At 54.9% G+C, this 18394-nt stretch overlaps 9 protein-coding genes across 9 annotated transcripts; 4 read left to right on the forward strand and 5 right to left on the reverse strand.

Moving 5' to 3' along the window:
* Positions 1–176: 176 nt before the first annotated feature.
* BJX67DRAFT_290923 (uncharacterized protein) lies at positions 177–963 on the reverse strand. Its single transcript, XM_071026806.1, has one exon. The coding sequence runs from the start codon at positions 748–750 to the stop codon at positions 271–273; it is 480 nt and encodes a 159-aa protein (XP_070881720.1). The 5' UTR covers positions 751–963; the 3' UTR covers positions 177–270.
* BJX67DRAFT_290922 (putative DNA-directed RNA polymerase III RPC4) lies at positions 964–3087 on the reverse strand. The gene has a single exon (XM_071026805.1). The coding sequence runs from the start codon at positions 3014–3016 to the stop codon at positions 1178–1180; it is 1839 nt and encodes a 612-aa protein (XP_070881721.1). The 5' UTR covers positions 3017–3087; the 3' UTR covers positions 964–1177.
* Positions 3088–3288: 201 nt separating this feature from the next.
* BJX67DRAFT_391098 (amidase signature domain-containing protein) lies at positions 3289–5135 on the reverse strand (the record flags this gene model as incomplete). The annotated part of the gene is made up of 3 exons (XM_071034720.1): positions 3289–3971; positions 4023–4528; positions 4581–5135. 3 exons carry the CDS (start codon positions 5133–5135, stop codon positions 3389–3391), a joined length of 1644 nt encoding a protein of 547 aa, XP_070881722.1. The 3' UTR covers positions 3289–3388.
* A 273-nt stretch (positions 5136–5408) lies between these two features.
* BJX67DRAFT_385333 (uncharacterized protein) lies at positions 5409–6890 on the forward strand (the record flags this gene model as incomplete). The annotated part of the gene is made up of 4 exons (XM_071033836.1): positions 5409–5665; positions 5716–5785; positions 5832–6030; positions 6286–6890. The coding sequence occupies 4 exons, from the start codon at positions 5409–5411 to the stop codon at positions 6888–6890; spliced, it is 1131 nt and encodes a 376-aa protein (XP_070881723.1).
* A 561-nt stretch (positions 6891–7451) lies between these two features.
* BJX67DRAFT_385334 (uncharacterized protein) lies at positions 7452–8654 on the forward strand (the record flags this gene model as incomplete). Its single annotated transcript, XM_071033837.1, has 1 exon — positions 7452–8654. One exon carries the CDS (start codon positions 7452–7454, stop codon positions 8652–8654), a length of 1203 nt encoding a protein of 400 aa, XP_070881724.1.
* A 119-nt stretch (positions 8655–8773) lies between these two features.
* Positions 8774–9580, reverse strand: BJX67DRAFT_291032 (2,4'-dihydroxyacetophenone dioxygenase family protein). Its single transcript, XM_071026808.1, has one exon. The coding sequence runs from the start codon at positions 9415–9417 to the stop codon at positions 8893–8895; it is 525 nt and encodes a 174-aa protein (XP_070881725.1). The 5' UTR covers positions 9418–9580; the 3' UTR covers positions 8774–8892.
* BJX67DRAFT_291043 (pyridoxal phosphate-dependent transferase) lies at positions 9581–11274 on the forward strand. Its single transcript, XM_071026809.1, has 2 exons — positions 9581–10694; positions 10766–11274. The coding sequence occupies exons 1-2, from the start codon at positions 9744–9746 to the stop codon at positions 11231–11233; spliced, it is 1419 nt and encodes a 472-aa protein (XP_070881726.1). The 5' UTR covers positions 9581–9743; the 3' UTR covers positions 11234–11274.
* A 127-nt stretch (positions 11275–11401) lies between these two features.
* On the forward strand, positions 11402–14518 carry BJX67DRAFT_365692 (uncharacterized protein). The gene is made up of 8 exons (XM_071030287.1): positions 11402–11713; positions 11832–12179; positions 12239–12391; positions 12453–12635; positions 12684–12824; positions 12885–13235; positions 13293–13858; positions 13928–14518. Exons 1-8 carry the CDS (start codon positions 11637–11639, stop codon positions 14296–14298), a joined length of 2190 nt encoding a protein of 729 aa, XP_070881727.1. The 5' UTR covers positions 11402–11636; the 3' UTR covers positions 14299–14518.
* A 480-nt stretch (positions 14519–14998) lies between these two features.
* Positions 14999–17560, reverse strand: BJX67DRAFT_291214 (putative C6 finger domain protein). The gene is made up of 2 exons (XM_071026812.1): positions 16659–17560; positions 14999–16591 (listed from the first exon to the last, which is right to left on the reverse strand). The coding sequence occupies exons 1-2, from the start codon at positions 17427–17429 to the stop codon at positions 15302–15304; spliced, it is 2061 nt and encodes a 686-aa protein (XP_070881728.1). The 5' UTR covers positions 17430–17560; the 3' UTR covers positions 14999–15301.
* Between the last annotated feature and the right edge of the window lie 834 nt (positions 17561–18394).

Genomic DNA, 18394 nt, shown 5'->3' on the forward strand with positions numbered 1-18394 from the left:
TCCGTGCTCGCAGAGAACGTGTGGTCCGTCTGAGAAGAGAGTTGGGTATCGCGTCGGGTTTGGGGAGTGCGTCTGCGACTTGAATGTGGAGGGTCTGTTCCGCTTCCGAGGGTATTTGCGAGTCATCATCTGGACGCGATTGTACGTCCGGCAGGGGTACGGCTGGGGAGTTATTTGGTATGGACGAGCTGCGGGCGATGGCTTGCGGAGCACGCTCGGGCTGCGCGAGGACTATCGTCGATGCGAGGCAGAGGAGAATTGTGGAGAGCTTCATCTTGGTGGTGAGATTGAGGTGAGAGGTGGTTGAGGCGCGTCGCAGACGGAGAAAGGGATATGCGGAGATCGGATATCTGGAGTCCACCAGCGGATATCCCAACAAGTCGCGTCGTGAAGAAGTCGTCCGGGTGGAAGGAAAGCGAGCGGAAGGCGATCTCCTGAAGGCGTCGCCGCGATTCCCAGTGCGAGGAAAAAAACTCGAACGGGTCCACGCGCGCAGCTGGAACGGACGACAACTGCCGACCCGATGATTCCCAGAAAGACACGCAGCTGAGTGTGATGGTGAGTCGGAGGAGAATTCAAGACTGAAAACTTCGAGAGAGGGGAACAAATCTTGGAAGCCTGGACCAAGAACCTTGGAACTTGGAAGAAACAAAAACAGCACTGAAAGCAAACGGCAGGGGGCAGGACTGGACGGGTGGATCGGGGCCTGGCCAAGGAAACTCCCCTTGGTGGGAATTCACTCCCAATCATCGACCGCTGATTGGCCGGATGCTTGCCGTGTACGCACGGGCGAGCACCACAGGAGATTAGCGCGGGCTGATCGCTGCCTCGTGCAACGCTGCGAAGCTTCCAAGGTTGTCGACGATTCGCCGCCAATGACTGTTCCAAAATAGTGCGCCGTTGGCAGTCTTGGCAGGTGCAGGGATTTGCGAAGCGACCACTCAGGGTGGGTGGCTGGCAAACAACCCACTTTGCGTGACGCAACACACTCAATCCAATTTTAGATGGCCCGCTGAAAAATATCAAAATTTGAAGGCAAGGTTTTCATGGATGCTTGTCGCCAAACTTTCAATTATGAGACTGCGAGTGACATCTTGACGCCTGCATCAGCTCGACGACAGTGATTCCACCTGGAAAGGTTGAAGGGCGGTGGCTTGTTCTCCGCGTTGGCCCGCCATTAGAGCATCTTCTCCCAGTCTGGCATCACGGTAAACTTGCCGCTCAGTTGCCCCATTGCCCACACCTTGTGCTCGTCATCCACCACATCCTCTGTTGCATTCGGGGGCGTTGACACGATCAGCGCCTCCTGCAGGAAGTCAACTGCCGTTGCACGATCCAGTTCGAAGCTGATCCCCCCCCAGTCCATCGTTACCCGGCCCGATGCGTGCACGTTAAGCTTTCCGGCCTGTCCGGCCTCCAGCTGCCGGTCCGCCGCCGTAACAACCTTGGAGAAGGTGCCTGTCGCAGTAGAATCGTCCGGGCCATCTAGAACTTCGAAATCTTCTTCGCGCTTCAGACCGAGATTATTTGGCGGTCCTTTAACGGAAATGCCACTCTGGTTTGCTCCTTGTGACGCAACGGGGTTCGGGATTTCCGTGACCTCCTCGTCCCTCTTCAGTTCTCCCGTGTTGGGGATGATCAGGTTCGGTGTAATGGGAGGGAACTGCATCAAGAACAGCTGTCCAGACAATTTATCGTCCTCCGCCATTTCGTCCTCGCCATCTTCTTTCTTTTCGTTATCTTGCACCTCAGTAGTGACATCAACCCCTTCTGTACTCTCTTTTGTCTTTGTCGGGGGCTCCTTGGCGAACAGATACTTGATTATCTCGATGTCCTCCGCATGCCGATCATATTCTTCAATATCTTCATTGGTTCGCAGTAAGCTTCTCGGGTCTTTCACGGCAACCACAGACGGTTCTTTAGAGCGCAGCCTTCGCCGCACGTTGACCTTTGGTGCTGGTAGTAAGCCATCGTCTGTCGTAACCGCCTCGTCCGTATGGGGGACCTCCGCCATTGCTTGGTCGTTCTCGTCTGTAGGCTCTTGCTTCACTCGGGGTTCGGTCTCTGTAGACGTCTCATCGTCATCCTGCACGAATAGTGCATTATGATCCCTGCCCTTGCCTTTCGCCTGCTGTCGCATCTCCGCGGATTTGCTCGTACTCGACTCCATATTCACGCTGACAACTCTCTCTTCATGCTCATGTCTCTCCACGCGAATTGGGCGCAGCCCCTTTTCCCCTGTGCTACCCAGAGGGACCTTCCCCTTCCACTGCTTCATTTTCTTCTTATGATCCAGCACTGGGTCCTCCTCATTATTGTCCGGATCGCTCCCCAAGTTGATCTGGTCAATACTGACCCGGATCTCGCTATCGCTCTCATCCGATGAGACGGAGCCTGGGGCTCCTGTCGTCGTAGATTTGCTCCGTCTTGAAATCGACGTCGCTCTAGAATCCACCGTCCCGAATCTTGATCCTCCACGACCCCTCCGCCCAGCAAATCCAGAGCCCAATGGTCCCGCTGCACCCATACTACCCATCGCCATGGATCCACCGCGGCCACGCCCCGAGAAGCTAGCCCGGCCTCGTGCTGCCAGATTTGCCTTTGTGTGCTGAATAGCCGCCGCCTCTGCTAGTCGCTCCGCATTTCGCTCAGCTTCGAGCTTCTCAATTGCCTCCCGCTCTTCTTTGCTGCGTCTCCCCACGGCGCGCGGCTTGTATTTCAAGGTGGGCTTGGAGTTCTCTCCTGCTCCTGGTACTGCGCTGGTAGGTCTCGGCGTAGCCCCGGGTCCGATACTTCCCGAGGGCGCACGTTTCTTCAAGGATTGTAGTCGCTGCACTGGTTGTCGTGTTGTGGTGCCTGGTGTGGATGTGGTGGGTGTCGGAGCTGGAGTGGCGGGGGTATTAGAGGAGCTCGAAGGAGTAGCATTGGGAGCCGAAACAGAGCCCTGATTAGTGTTATTGTTGCCTCGTGCGACGGTCGACGAGGCTCCTCGGCGAGAGCCCACTTTAGGAGGCATTGTTCAAAGGAGTTAGGAAGCTGGAGATGTCCGGTGGAGGAGTGAAGGGACGTGGGGAGTTTGGAGTTGGGAGCTGGGTAAAATAAAGCGAAGATCAACCACAAAAAATCGAAGCGCGTGGCTAAAGGCGGAAACGCGGGGCAGAGAAAGAATCGAAACTAATCCACTTTTGGAAGGTGAGATTATCTACAATGGCACGTGACAGGAATCGCTCTTTCCATTTTTGGCTGTCTTTCAACTGCACCTCACCAGGCCTTGGCCTCTCGTCCGTCGATTCACATCGATTGCTCGAATGAACGCTGCGGAGCTTGATATGGCGAATGTAGTAAAAAAAAAAAAATCTTTTGCATTCTCGAAAACTGCCAAAACCCTCTATCTAGCGGCCTTCAAAGCATCATCGCATACTCGTGTCACTCCCAAGAGATACTCCTCTTTTAGTCGCCGACCAACAAGCTGGACGGCGACGGGAGCTCCTGCCAATCTCTCTGGTGTATAGTTCTTCCAAATACCTATCTCAGTCCCGTTTCTGCCCTTGTACTCTGGCTTTATGTCGTTGGATGACGAGACATGCGTGACTGGGACAGTGGTCGCGCAGTAATCGAGCACGTTCCACAGGCTTGTGTAGTTGTCGTATGTGAGCCCGTACTTCACACATGCCGGCCACGGGGTACATGGCATAACCAGGGCGTCAATCTCTCGGCCGGTCCCAGTCCTGGTCTTGGTCGCTGCCCATGCCTGCAGGATCCGCTTAGCGTACTTGGTGCGCTTAACCTGTGCTTTCCAAAGATCAGAGACCGTGGCTGAGCTCTGGCTATCGCTATTCGCCATTGCCTCGAGCATCTCCATGCCGCGTGGCCAGGGCTCCTTTGTGCTGGTAAGCGTGCTATTTATTACGTATGCTGCAGCTGACCGGTACAGGGCGTACTTTTGGCTATCGGTGTAAAGAGGGTCGTCACTTGGAATGAAGGTCAATATGCACCGCCTCATTCTTTGTGGAAAGACTTACATGTGGAACTCGATGACAGTATGTCCCGCAGCTTCTAAGGCCGCTTTTGTTTGGAGCAAGCCCCGAGTGACGGGGGGTAGAGGCTTGACAATACCGTCGTCGAGCAGGAGGCCAAAGCAAAGCTTCTTTGGCACATCCACCTCTCTATACGGAATGGGCAGACAGTCGGGGTCAGCGCTCATCCACGGCTGGCTTTTCAGCACCACTCCCATCCACATCTCAACGGCTGCTAAGGATTTCGCCATGGGCCCGACGACGTTCCGAACTGTCTCTTGACCCTCCATTCCGTCTCGAAGGCCAGAGGTGGGGAAGCGACCATAGGAGGGCTTCAGCGTGTATAGGCCGCAGAAAGAACCCGGTATCCGGACGGAGCCTCCGACGTCTGTACCTACCCCTAGAGGAGATCCCCGTAGAGCCAGCAACGCACCTTCGCCCCCTGACGAGCCGCCGCTGGAGAGGGCTCGATTGTAAGGATTAGAGGTGTAGCCGTAAATGGCATTGTAGGTCTTGAGTTGGCATCAGCTTCGTGTCACGCACGCAGGTTGGGAATCGACTTACCTCGCCGGACATCAGGGCTGTTGGGACATTGGTCTTGCAGAACAAGATTGCACCGCTTTCTCGCATGATTCTTGTAATCTCTGCCTCCTCACCCTCTCCAGTCGGGTCGTTGGCAAACGCTGTATAGCCAATCGTGGCGTCGGTACCTTCAATTGGGAAGCAGTCTTTGAGGGAGACAGGGAGGCCATGGAGCGGACCGCGTGGCACACTGGTTGCTGCATACTCGGCATCCAGGCATCGGGCTGCCTCAAGGGCCTTTTCAAAGAAGATCTCACTGAGGCAGTTGACGAGTTGCTGCGCGATGGCCGTTCGCTTGCAGAAAGCTAGGGTCACTTCATGTGAGCTGTACTCGCGGCTGCGAAGCTTCTGCACCAGCACAACCGCGTCAGTTTCCGTTATCTCGAGTTCTCGCGTGGTAAGAATCCCGCATTTGGCTGGGACATCGATGACATTGACCTGGTCGTCCGGGACTTGACCAGGCGGCAGTCGCCATTCTGGGGGGATGGCCTGGTCGCGACTTGCACGCTTGGCCCGGGCAATCTCCTCCCATGACATGTCGAAGTCAAGAAGAAAAACTGGGATCGAGTCTTGTCCAGCCGTCGGGGCAACTTCTCCAAAAGGCTCAAAAGGATTCAGACTTGGAGACGTTTGTCCACCGGCTTCCCCGACGCTGATAGGGTTTCCCGAGAGCCGCCGCAAAGCAACAGCCCTCGCTGCGGGCATACAACTTATATGGCAGGTCTTCAATGCATAGGTTTACAAGTGAAGTTAAATACATATCCTTCTTGTTTTTTCCAATTTATGATGCTATACTTTGCGTGTTCCCCAATGTCCACCACCCCTGCCAACCACGTCTCAGGTATGTCCTCGGAGGTAAAGTCCGAGGAGCGCGGCGACCTCTCAAGCAACGAGATGGCCATCGACGAGCACGCTATCTTTGAGCGTAAGATGGCCCTCGTCAACAGTGAGATTGACAAGCTCGGCTTTGGCAAGTACCAAATGTGCATCTGGATGTTGTGCGGGATGGGATATTTCATCGACCTGGCTCTGGTCAAAGCAGTCGCTTTAATGGCCACAGCTATGTTGTGAGTCTAGCCCCAGCCCTAACTCATTGTATCGTGACTCACCCCTGCAGTCAGGAGATGGACGTTCCGGGCGGCAGACAAGGGCTGATCTATACCTGCTCGAATGTGGGCCTTGCGTGGGTATCATCCAGTCCGGTATCTCGTCACCAGGCTGACAGGACAACAGAGTCGGCGCATTCGGGTTCGGGATCATCACGGACATCATAGGTCGCAGTGGGCCTTCCAACTGACATGTCTCATCACGGCGGTCTTCGGCATGTTGATGGCCGCATGCAAGCACAACTACGACGCGATCTGCGGGATCTACTTCCTCGCGTGCATTGGTCTTGGAGGGAACATCCCAATTGATGCTGCAATGCACTCGGGTTCCTTCCAAAGAACGGTCGCTACCTTGTTGCTCTGTTGAGCATGTGGCAGCCGATTGGCATCGTCGTCGCGTGTGCTCTCGCGTATGGCACAGCCGCGAGGTACCGGTGCGATGTGAGCCTTCCCTCCTGCAAAGCGGGTAGCGACAGCGAAGCCTGCTGCACGGTCTCAAGCAATATGGGCTGGAAATACTTGGTGATTATTATCGGGGCCATGGCACTCGCTATCTTTGTTGCCCGGTATCTCATTTTCAGCTTTCACGAGTCGCCCAAGTTTCCTCGTCAGCCAGGGTCGCGAGCAGAACGCCACCGATGTTCTGCACACAAAGATTGCCAAATTCAACAAGGACGCGGCGCCCACGCTGACTATCGAAGATTTCCGTCTAATTGGCGCCGCCGCTGGAGGGTCGAGGGAGCAACAGCAACAACAGAACCGTACCATCGGTTCAACTGCCAAGGATGTCGTGATGGACTCGATTCGTAGTCTGAGCTTCCTGCGCGGTCTCTTCCTCAGCAAGCTTCAGTGTTTCAGCTTTATCCTCCTCGGACTCTCGTACATGAGCAATTACTGGTCGTTCAACCTGGCCGGTTACTTCCTCCCGATCGTCCTGTTGAGGAAAAACGTAGACAGTGGAGCCAGCAGTGTCACTGATCCATATCGCCAATACGTCTACATATACCTGCCCGGTGTCCTCGGCGCTATGGCCGCCCTTTTCTCGATCCAGATCCCCTTGCTAGGTAGACAGTGGTCTCTCGTCATCTCAGCCACTCTGCAGGGTCTGTCGGATTGTTGCCCCGTTTGCTGGGCAGAAGTACATCGACGAGGGCAGGGCCGGCGTTCTCTGGCTTGGGGCTGGTGAGATCTGGCTCGCTGCGCTCCTGCTGTGCTTTCTTCCGATTGAGATGAGGAACAAGCGGATGAACTAGCTACTGTGGCAGCCCTTTCTGTGTGTCCGCAAGGAGAGTCCTGGGTGGCTTTAGTCCTACATAGTGTGCAATGGGATGATCTTTCATGGAATCTTACCCGCTCGCACCATCATTTCTTTGAACCACGGAGTATCTTAAACCGCTCCTTCTTCACGTGAAGTCAAATGAGAGGCGATTGACTCTCAGACAGGCCCCTCTCCCCGCACATTGAGGCTTTATACCTCTTGGCTTCGTGGGGATCCCGACGGGCTGTCGGCAGTCCCGATGGCGGTTCTCCCTTCGCCAACTTCATGGCTCTGGAACCGTCGGGACTCCCGATGGAGAAGTCCAGAGGCCAGAAACCAGATAGGCCGGCCCGTTGCGGGGGAGTATTTGGAGAAATATTTCAGAGCTCGGATTGAACAGCTCAGGTAGGCTCTCTCCCTTCGAGCTCATCCAGCTTATCCCCAAATCCCTTCTCCCCTCCTCTTCAGTCTTCATCTTCACCCCCAACCATGGCCGCCTCTACTCCTCTAAACCACACGGACGACGACAATGCCTCTGTCGCCGTCGAAAAGAATGGATACCATATCACGGAGCCCCAATTCCCCTCAACCACCACCGCAGCCCTCCAAGTCGAGCGCCACGACTACACCGACCTGGCCCCGACCACGCGCAAACGCGCACATCCCATGGAGGGCTTCGACGAGATCTACACCGACATCGTCGACTACATCGTCCGCTGCACGCACCGCATCTGGGACGAGCGCGACATCGGGCTAATCTACACGCACTACACGCACAACTGCGTCCTCTACGGGACCATGGGCACAATCTACGACCGCGAGGCCGTCGTCCGCGACACGATCCAGCGCCTCGTCTCCCTCCCCGAGCGCCGCGGGATGGCGACACAGGTCCTCTGGAACGGCGACGACAAACAGGGGTTCTACACGTCGCACCTTGTCACGGGGGCAGGACGACACACGCAGAATGGCCACTTCGGCCCCGCGACGGGGAAGACCTTTGTCTCGCGCACGATCGCCGACTGCATGGTCTACCGGAACCGGATCTACCGCGAGTGGGTGGTCGCCGATACGATGGCGATCATCAAGCAGCTCGGTCTGGATCCGAATGTGTTTGCCGAGGAGGCCGCGAGGGCGCTGTTCGAGAAGGGGCTTGAGTCGATCGACATCGGCGAGAATAGACGGTTGATCGGGCAGCAGATGCCCGAGTGGCAGGCCGATACCTCGATTGCGAATAACGAGGTGGAGGTGCAGACCCTTGAGTGGCTGCATGATATGTGGAATTGCCGCATGTTCGGGCGTGTCGAGAAACACTACGCGCCGAACGCGCAGTACCATGGGCCGAAAATGACGGAGCTCTATGGGCCCGCGGCTGTGCTGCATCAGCATCTTGCGCTCTTGGGCTCGATCCCTGACGCTGCGTACATGCCGCAGCATATCTGCTCGAATCCCTGCCAGGAAGGAGGAGTGAAGGTTGCCGTGCGCTGGGTGATGGAGGGACATCACTTGGGGTACGGGATTCTGAGTGAATTGGGGAAGCCGACCGGGTTGCGGTTGCAGGTCATGGGGATCACGCATTATCACTATAAGAATGGGCGGGTCGTGGATGAGTGGAATGTCTATGATGAGCTGTCGTTGTTGACGCAGATTAAGCTGGGGCAGATGGTTGAGGAGGCGAAGGCGAATACGAAGTAGAAGTAGAACGCAGACCACCGTGTATTCTAGACAGTTGTTTATGATTATTCTGGTTTGATAATATGAAAACCCTGACTTGAGACTGAGTTCTTCGAGTTCTTCGCTCTGCTAGATCCAGTACCGGTTGTGGTGCACTCCGTACAAGTAATATGCCCGGATTACTTCTGGAGGACAGCACCAGGAAGATGCTAGAGATTCTCCTGGGCTTCAATGAGTGAAACAAGTGTACTTCTATTATTCATCTCACAAACTGATCCGCAAAGTCCGCCCCTAACCCGACCTCCTCATAATGTTTCCTCGCCGCCTGCAACTTGCTAAAAACATCCTCAATCCCCAGCGAAACCCCATCAACATCGACATAGATATACGCCCCCGTCACATGGAACAACGTCACCATTTCCTCCACCCCTTCCGGAACTTCAAGAGTATGGATGTCACCGGGTGGCTCAAACGCATACCCGCCTTCCTCAGCCCACCAGTCATGCTCGAGGTAGTGCCAGCGACCTCGGAGGACAGTCGCATGTACGGGCCCCGTGTGTCGATGCCGCGAGAGGATGCCGCTCTTGCGCACGCGGAGGATGTTGACGAAGTACCCGTGAGAGACATTAAAGCAGAGCGGGCGGAACCAGACGTCTTTGGCTTGTGGGACCCAGAGGCGTTCATCGCAGTTTAGGTCGAGCACACCGGAAACGACGAGATCCTCGGGGACAGAGGGGAGTTTGGGGCCCCGGTACGGAGCCTTGGAAAGGTCGCCTTTTTCCATGCTGCCGAAGTGTTAGTTGGTCGAGGGTGGTGTCGGCCGCCATTCGTACCTGGATTGAAACTGAGTGTCTTGTCCGCATAAGTAATTCATTGTCGGCGAATGGAGTTTATACCCAGGGTCACTGCCGGCCCTCCCGGCGGCGAATCCGACCGATCTGCGTTGGAAGATATCTGGAGATGTCGGGATTTTTGGAGCTGTCGGGTTCTCCGCTGGCGTCAACGGCGACCTTGAATTTGATACACGATCTCCCGGCTTAAATCTGCCGCCATTTTGTCAAGCTGAGTGGTTACCCGATCTTGTTGTCCAGTTCCTTGTTGTCTGCAGAAATGACAACCGATCCATTCGTTTCGAGTTCTCACGTCCTCCATCGGTCCTTCACCGAGCGGCCGACCAAGATAGTCGCCGGCGACGGCATCAGCCTCATCTTGGAAAACGGCAAAAGGATCATCGATGCAAGTTGCGGCCCCTCGGTTTCGTGTCTTGGCCACACGCAGCCCGAGATAACAGATGCTATCACGAAACATCTCAAGAACGAGATCGCCTATGTCTACTCGGGCTCTCCGTATACCAGCAGCGCGGCTGAGGAACTAGGTGATCTTCTACTATCACACAAGCCCGGCGGTTTGTCCAAGGCCGTCTTTGTCAACTCTGGGAGCGAGGCGACCGATACGGCACTCAAACTCGCCGTGCAATACTGGCATGAGCGAGGACAACCTCAGCGGACTCATTTTATCACGCGAAAGCAGAGCTACCACGGCAACACTATCGGTGCACTCTGTGTTTCTGGGCATGACTCCCGGAGGGAATATTATAAGTCCTTCATGTCAAACAATGTGTCCTTCATGGATCCCTGCTACGCATACCGGATGAAGCGGGAGAATGAGTCGGATGAGGAGTTTGGCCAACGCCTTGCCCGCCAATTCGAGGATGAGATCCTGCGCGTGGGTCCTGATCGCGTTGCTGGGTTTGTTGCTGAGACCGTCAGCGGTACCACGTTAGGCTGCTTGGCCCCCGTACCTGGGTATTTCAAGGCCATTCGGGATATTTGCGACAAGTACGACGTCCTTTTGATATTGGACGAGATCATTTGCGGTATGGGCAAGACAGGCACCGTGCACGCATGGGAGCAAGAGGGCATCCGTGGTCCGGATATTCAGACTATTGGCAAGGCGCTTGGGGCAGGCTTCGTCCCTCTCTCCGGTGTGTTGCTCCACCAGAAGATCTTTGACGCGCTGTCTGCTGGCTCAAACAAACTGGCCCACGGCCATACATTCCAGGTATCTACTCTCCCGAAAGAACCCTGAGTTGGGTTGGACCGACTTCGGTGGCTAATCGTATCCTGCATTAGGCTCACCCCCTTGCCTGTGCTGCTGCGGTTGCAGCTCAGAAGATTATTAAGCGCGACAACCTGATCGAGCGGGCAGCGCAGATGGGGAAAAAATTAGAAGCACTGCTGCGGAAGGAAATTGGGCCTCTTCCACTCGTTGGGGATATCCGTGGCCGGGGCTTGTTCTGGGCCGTGGAATTCGTTCTGGACAAGGAGCAGAAGACACCATTCTCGCCTGATGTCGACTTCTGTGCTCAGGTTGTCAGGGATAGCTTTGACATGGGATTGAACATTCTTGGCAGCCTGCCGCGCTCTGGCGAATACCAGGTTGACCATATCCTTGTTTGCCCGCCCTACATCGTCACGGACAGCGAGCTTGAGGAGATCGTCTCTCGTCTCTCGGCTGCGATTGTGAAGACGAGCCAGCCATTTGTCCAGACTGCGCGTGTAAATGGACATACAAATGGAGTGGCCGACGTGAAACCATGAGTGAAATAATAGATTGTTCAAATACCAACACACGATTGAAGCTGTCTCAGTCCTTGTAGAGTCACTCGAAGAATCCCAAGACGGAAAGACACAGTCAGGTGACTAGTCATGTGACAATTGCCGCATTTGACACGAGCGCTTCGTTCCGCTTCGTTCGCTTCTTGTGGGCCTCAAGCGATGGAACGAGATTCCACGCCTCGCTTCCCCGCACACGGTCGGAGCAGAAAGCATCTCCCAAGCTCTGGAACCATGTTCAAATGCGGTTTGGCTCCTGATAGCCGTGTCAAATCGACTTTTGGCGCCATATCAATGAATCCGTCCACGCTCGGCACTCGTGCTTTGGCCGGAGGGTGACAGTCTCCCCTCTTGCATCGCCTTCCCTCCGACATGTCCATGCGTGAACATGCCTTCCCATCACTCAGTTTCGACCGCTCTCCCCGCCGGCCGGACGGGGCATGCATGTGCACAATGCAGGCACAGGTATGTTCTGACCTCTCTGCATTTCTCGCCCCATCCCGGACCATTTGGGCCATCGCGGTACCTCCGACGGCTTTGCCGATGCAGCCCTCTCTCTCGTCCACGCGCTGACATGCCCCAGGAAGCAAAAGTGTGGAGGCTTCACATACGACATCAAGTGCCGCCCATGCACCAACCGCAAGGTCAAATGTAGTTTTCAGGAGGAGGTCAAGGATCTGCGCTACAACCCGTATCTCCGCCTCAGGTCCTCCAGGTCCCCGTCGAGCCACGCCGATAGGGCAACGGACGACAACGATTCTCTGCATGCATCTGCTTCTTCGGCTGCCCTCGTTCCTGCTCTGACTGCTTTTGACGGCAGAGATGTTCAGCCGCCGCTGCCGGGGCCGCTGTCGGGACCCCTATCCAGCGTGCCGCATGGTTCACCGGCAGAGGAAGGGCTACCGAAGCAGATTGATTCGCTGAAATCACGGTTGGTGCTATTTCTCCCCTTCCAGGTTGCATTAGCCTTGTAGCTGACAGCATATTTAGGGTCGCTGACCTTGAAAGGAAGCTCGTCGGTTCCCAAAGAGACCATACCAACTACATGCACGGTCCTCCGCGTTCTCAACCGGAGGCCCCGTTTATGCATCATTTCGAATCCGGAACGACTCACCAGAGCTACCGATCCCCTCCCATAGTTTCGTGAGTTAGCTGTACCGTCAGGGGCCGTTGCTACTGTTTCACTATTACTTACTCCGCGTAGCCTAGGCTCATTATCCCACTCAAACCCCCACAGCTTGTCCAGCCCCCAGGGCGCCGTCAACACTGATGGCCCTTTAAAAGCCCTAAACAGCATTCAGACAGATGATCCTGTTGAGTCGGAAATGCATGATCCCATCGCGCGGTCGGTATTAACAGAGGGGGAGGCACACGTAATATTTCGGCTGTGAGTACGCCGAGACTGTCAGGCTTAGGGCCAAGCTCATTGATACAGATACTTCTCCAACTGCCACCCGAATGCTCCATTTCTCGATGTCGATCTTGACACCGATGTTGACCGGGTCCGCTCGAGCAGTATTATACTGTTTATTGCCATCCTCTCCATTGGCGCGCGCTTTTGGAGTGCTTCGTCAAGGTGCGTGGCTCTTCCCGATCGAACAGGGCCCTTTGCCAATGGTTGGTTAATATGATCCAGAACCCCGTGCTGGCTCCACCCTCGGTATACTGAGCTTGTTCGGCTGCTTGACGCCGAAGTGATGCGAGTCACGCTGCGCCCTAGGCACGACGACCAAAAGCTCGAAACAGTCCAGGCACTCATGTTATGTGCACATTGGATGCCTTTCGACGCCGCGGGCGGCCAGGAGCGTTATCGATCACGATTCTCTGAAGCAGGTGCATGGCAGTGCCTAGGCTTAGCGATCCGATGGGCTACGTCTCTGGCATTGGAACGGAGCTGCCATATAAGTTTCCTGTGCCCTGAAACAGTGACACGTGAAGATGTGCGGCGGTTTCGGACTATGCTGTATCTCGTAGAGAGTGATCACTAGTGAGTATCATGGCCCGAGATTTTCACATACCGCACGCTAACACCATCTTTTTCTAGCCTCGCTCTATCTGCCCGACGCCCCTCGTATCTGAATCCAAAACCTCTCCACGACGTCCTCACAAACTTTCTACGATGCAAGGACGTCCAAAGCACAGACATCCGACTCACCTCCCTCTTCCAGGTAGCTTACGGCGCGCATTTTACCGGTTGCCGGCCGACAACCATCGAGAGCGTCGAAGCCTTCGACAAGGATGTGCAGCTCATCGAGCGGCACTTCACTTCAAGTCAAGGCGATCTATCCACGGATGGGTTCGGTCAACACTTCCCGTTCACCTCTCTGCGGTGGTATCGATTATCGTATGCTTGCGCGTTTCTCGATGCGGCTGATCCGACTCAGCGGACCGGGAAAGCTTTTACGTGGGCTATTGAGTGGGCTAGTCAGATCCTCATCCATCTTTCTAGGCCAACATCCACGATGGTGAACAATAGTCCAACTCAACTACAGCTGGAACCCGATCCCAGTGTGGTCGACATCATGTCTTTCGCGATTGACCATTATTTCGTGGTTATTGCATATGCGGCCTTCTTCCTTGTCAACAGCTGGCTAAGCAACCTGATGGATCGTGAGTAACGTTTCCCCAAACACAGCCCAGCAAGGAAAGATAGTTAACAGATAATCGCGAACGATGCAGTCAATCTCCGTCCCCACTCCCGGCAGCAATCAAATGAGGTTCCGCTCGGAGGAGAGGCGGAGCCCTCCACTTCGCTGCTCTTCCGCCTCGTTGACGTTGCGGCCCGCACATTCGAAGCAGCCAGTCCTCCCGAAGGCCACCTCGCTCGCCGCTATGCCCCGCTCCTGCGCGGAATGACGGGCTTGATCTTGTCCGGCAATATGCAAGCACAGGCACACGGCACGAATGGTGACACGGGAGCTACGATGACCGATACCAGCAATTTGCCCCCGGAGCAGCTGCAGAGCCATCTGGGAGAAGACCTCTGGGAGATGTGGCAGCAGGCAGGCCTGGAGCCCATGATCTGGTCGAATTTATTGGACGATCTTTAGGGGGTTGTTTTAGACTTTGTAAAAGTACATAATCAGCATCTAATACATTAATACACCACACCTATTGGGAGTACCTGGCTACATGGTCGTCACAGCACGATACGAAGGGGGCAGCCGCACTGTAGAGGGGATAACCATGCGCATCAGAATGTATATTCGCCTGACTCGACACTTTAGGTTCACCCTCGCAAAGAAGGTAAATACGTATTATGACTTACAAGAGCATATTAAACAAGAATATATATTTCCTACTCAAGGCGCGAAAGCAAGAAAAATCAACAAAACAAGCAACATGCACGATTAACAAAAAATCAGCGAGAAAAAGGAAAAGTTCCATAGCGTATAGCGAATGAGTGGGGGGACAGACCCATGTCTGCACCGTGTAAATGACAATCATCAACGCCAAAAAAGACAATCCACAACACAACAAGGTTAGATAATATTGTTCATCAACCCGCTCAGTTCAATCGCTAGACTATCCATGGCAAAACAAGGCAACACAAGCAAGGTACCTAGGGGGCAGCATGTGACGTGTAGCAAGCGTACGGTGCTTGGTAGGGAGAAGGAGTGTGAGGAGCGCTGGCTCTTTATTGAGAAGGGAAGGTGAGAAAAAGAAAGTCGTGGTCAGGTCTTCGAGATTGGGAGCAGAAAACAAATATAAGAAATGGCAGCTCCCAGATATATTGAGTATTTTCTTCGTTCATATCCGTTGCAAGGAATCGCGTCTTTGAAGTCGGTAGCCATAGCGACGAGTATTGACGGTAAAGATTTTAGTATGGGAGGAGAGGGCGGCTGTACGCCGTGGCTAGGCTAGAAAGATAGCTTCTGCTCGTCTATGCTGTAGGGAACACATTAGTATCCGTAAAGCCCAAAGTGCTCTTCTCCGTCTCATGGAATTTGCCATGTTGAGTTTGGGCCGCCAGAGGATAGGTGATAAGGATTATGGCAGAATGGTGGGACGAGGAGGGCCAGATAATTTCCGACAGACATAAAAGCCGCAGGTTTAACGCTTGCGCTTCTTGTTCTTGTCAACTATGGACGCGGTCATGGGGCTAGCGGGCACTGTCGGTTCCGCGTCGGTACTACCAAGGGCCACTCCCTCGAGCGTCTTCTTGACGGGGACACCCATATGGCGACCGTAGCGACCTTTGCGGCCATTCCCTTCATCCTCGCTGATGCAGCCTTCGATCCCGATGCCGGCATCCTTGCATCGTCCACAAGGGCGCTGTCGGTCACATCCCTTCTTGCTCTTGCGGCAACGCTGGCAGCGCGGCTTTGTTGACAGGTCCTCCTCGTCGGCCGCTAGTTGGTGCTGGCCATTGGTGGAAGCATTAGAAACCTTTCGTGGGGGCGCAGCGGCAGCCATTGGAGGCGGCGCTGCAGGTTTCTGGCCGGAACCGATTGGTGTGGACTTAACCTTCCGAATGGCCCCTGTGGATGTATTCTTGATCGCAACCTTGTTTGGGCGTGAGGGAGCCAACTTGGGCCCGCGGGCCTTGGAGGAGCTCGTGCTAATAGTTCGAGTCTTCGCCTTCTTAGGCTTTGGCATGGATTCGTGGAAGGAGCCCTCCTCGGCCTCGTTTTTCACTGTGCGCTCCTCAGAGTCTTCATTACGGCACTCATTGTCAAGGCTGTCGTAGCTGGCGTCGGAGCTGTCGAAGCTAGGAAGGATATCATCCAGGTTCTTGTGCGTGCGTTTGGTTGCACCTGGTGGGAGCATTGGGCTTGAGTCAGCCCTCTGCCCGGGACGCCCGGGAAGGTCATCATCATCCTCGCTGAACTCTTCGCTATCGCTTGTTGCACCGGTAGAGGATGGCGCTTCAGCAGCACCGCTAAAAGCGTCATCGAGTGTTGACGCGGAAGTGCGGCCGTGGGAGAAGTTGGAGGCATCCCCCAGCCGGATCAACTGCATCGCAACATCTTCGTCAGAGATGCAGCTGGCAATGGTGGGATCTGGGGTGGGTAGAATCCCGGGACCACCATTCCGACCAACAGGGTTTGAGAATTGCCCCGACGATTGTAGAGTTGCCCGGTCGCGAAGGCGATGGCCGTGTTCAGGTACCATTGGGGTGGCATAATTGCCATTTCGCGAAGAGTTGGCTCCATAAATGTGTTCACTGTGGCCGTAACTCTGAGGGGAAGGTAGCGGCTGCTGATAATGATTGTATGGGCGGTGCATAGGCCGTGCGAATGGAGAGCCGACACCTTCCTGGCCAACAGAACGACGTTGTGGGGAGATAGAGGAGGTCGAGGTAGTGAGAGGAACTTGAGGGGGTGCAAATAATGGGAGTTCCTGTTTGAAAGGGAAGAGGAAAGGCAATTAGCAACTTCATTAAGGAAAGAAGTAATGCTCGACTCACGGAACTCTCAAACTTGGGTCGTTTGCGACGACCATCTTGGAGAATATTTTCCATGCTAATATCGGAGCTAGCAAAGTGCTCGCTTCGAGGCTTCTTAGAACCAGAAACAGAGCCGTAGCCGCCGTCGCTGTCGCTATATCCAGCATCGTCATGGAGGCTGCCATGAGTACTAGAGCCCCTACTCTTGTTCCCCGAGCGAGATGGCTGTTTGTGTTGGGAAGCACTACGACGGCTTCTCCCAGATGGCGAGACACTGCGCATGCGAGCGACTCGAGATGCTGGGCGAGACGGAGGCTGGGCGTGCTCTGAGTGTTGAACTGCCTGCACGGCCGATGCCATCTGGAACGGTTCGCCCAGACTGGGGCGCTTGCGATTGTCCACTGGGATGGCAGCATAATACCGGTCACCGTATCCTTCTGTGTAGGCCTGGACAGGTATGACCCGCACATAGACTGTCATGTTGTTTCTTAGATTCTCATATCTCGCAATGAGGGTGATACCATTTTCATCCTCGAAGCTGACGCCGCTGGCAGCGCCATCATAGATCCCATAGAAGTTCTTCACCGTAGTTACGATAGAATCGGTGGTATCGTGAGGGTAGATTTGTACTCGCATGGGAATGCGGGCACGTACTTTGGAGTTCTCATCGAGCAACAACTCGAAAGCGACGTTTTTGGGGTTCGAAGGCAAGGGCTCCTGGAGAAAACGGTTGTCGGTGTAGGTAGGCGAGCCCCCAGGGGAAGTAAGCTGTTCATATTGGACAGCCTGCATGGTGTAAACGATCCCACAGGAAGTGCTACCGCACTGATGCTACATGGATTATAGAATCAACCGGCTGTTCGCTGGGCGAGGGGAGGGGAGCGAGGAGAGTGGGGAGGGTCAAGCAGAGGGAGGCGGCAGCAGGAGGGTATGGGCAAATTCCATCTAAACCTACCACAACAGGAAATTTAGAGAGGCCTGGTTGATAGATGGATCACCCGCGATTATTTTGATGAAACGATTGATGAGCGACGGTGGTGGGTGGGAGCAGGACGATGCAAGTCGCAACAGCCGAGAGCGACTGGTGTGGCAGAGAGGGAAAAATGGGACAAGGACGAGAGAACTAGGTAGAAAATTCCCACGAGCGTCAGCATATTCTCACGTAGAAGGGTTCAATGGACAAGCAGGGCCTTTAAGAAGGATGTCAAACAGGATGCGAGATGTCGACACTTGCCCGTGGGATCCTGATGGGTTGCAGAAGTTGCAGGTTGAGGGGGAAGACGAAGAAACGATCCGAACCGCTCGGAAGAGGATGGAGAGCACGAGGGACACACCTGTTTCTGATCCAAGGGCTGTCTCCAGAGTCGCACAGGCCCAGGAGATATAGGAAAGGCGTGGAGAGGCAGGCGATGATAGCGACGGGGACAGTTCGTGGGTGGTGGTGGGAGGGAGGAGGTGAGTCGATCCGACGAAGCGCTTGTTGGGCGATGTCAGCGGTGGTGGCATCAGCCATGCACACCCGAAGCGAGCCAGAGCACCACGAGGGCCACGAGGGGCGAAAATGGGAAAATAAAACAGCCAGAAGACAGGAGGTAGATACTAACCACGTAGCGATCAGGACGAGACGCAGACAAGGCGGGAGCAGGATGGAGGGAGAGAGGAAGCGCAGAATGGACGGAGATCTGGTTTCCTTTGCAAGCGAGAGAGCGTCACTGCAGCGGTCGCCGGCTCTCATTTGCCCTCGTCGACAACCACAC

The sequence above is a fragment of the Aspergillus lucknowensis genome (genome assembly GCF_044049455.1).
Source record: "Aspergillus lucknowensis strain CBS 449.75 chromosome Unknown BJX67scaffold_62, whole genome shotgun sequence".
Taxonomy (NCBI): Eukaryota; Fungi; Ascomycota; class Eurotiomycetes; order Eurotiales; family Aspergillaceae; genus Aspergillus; species Aspergillus lucknowensis.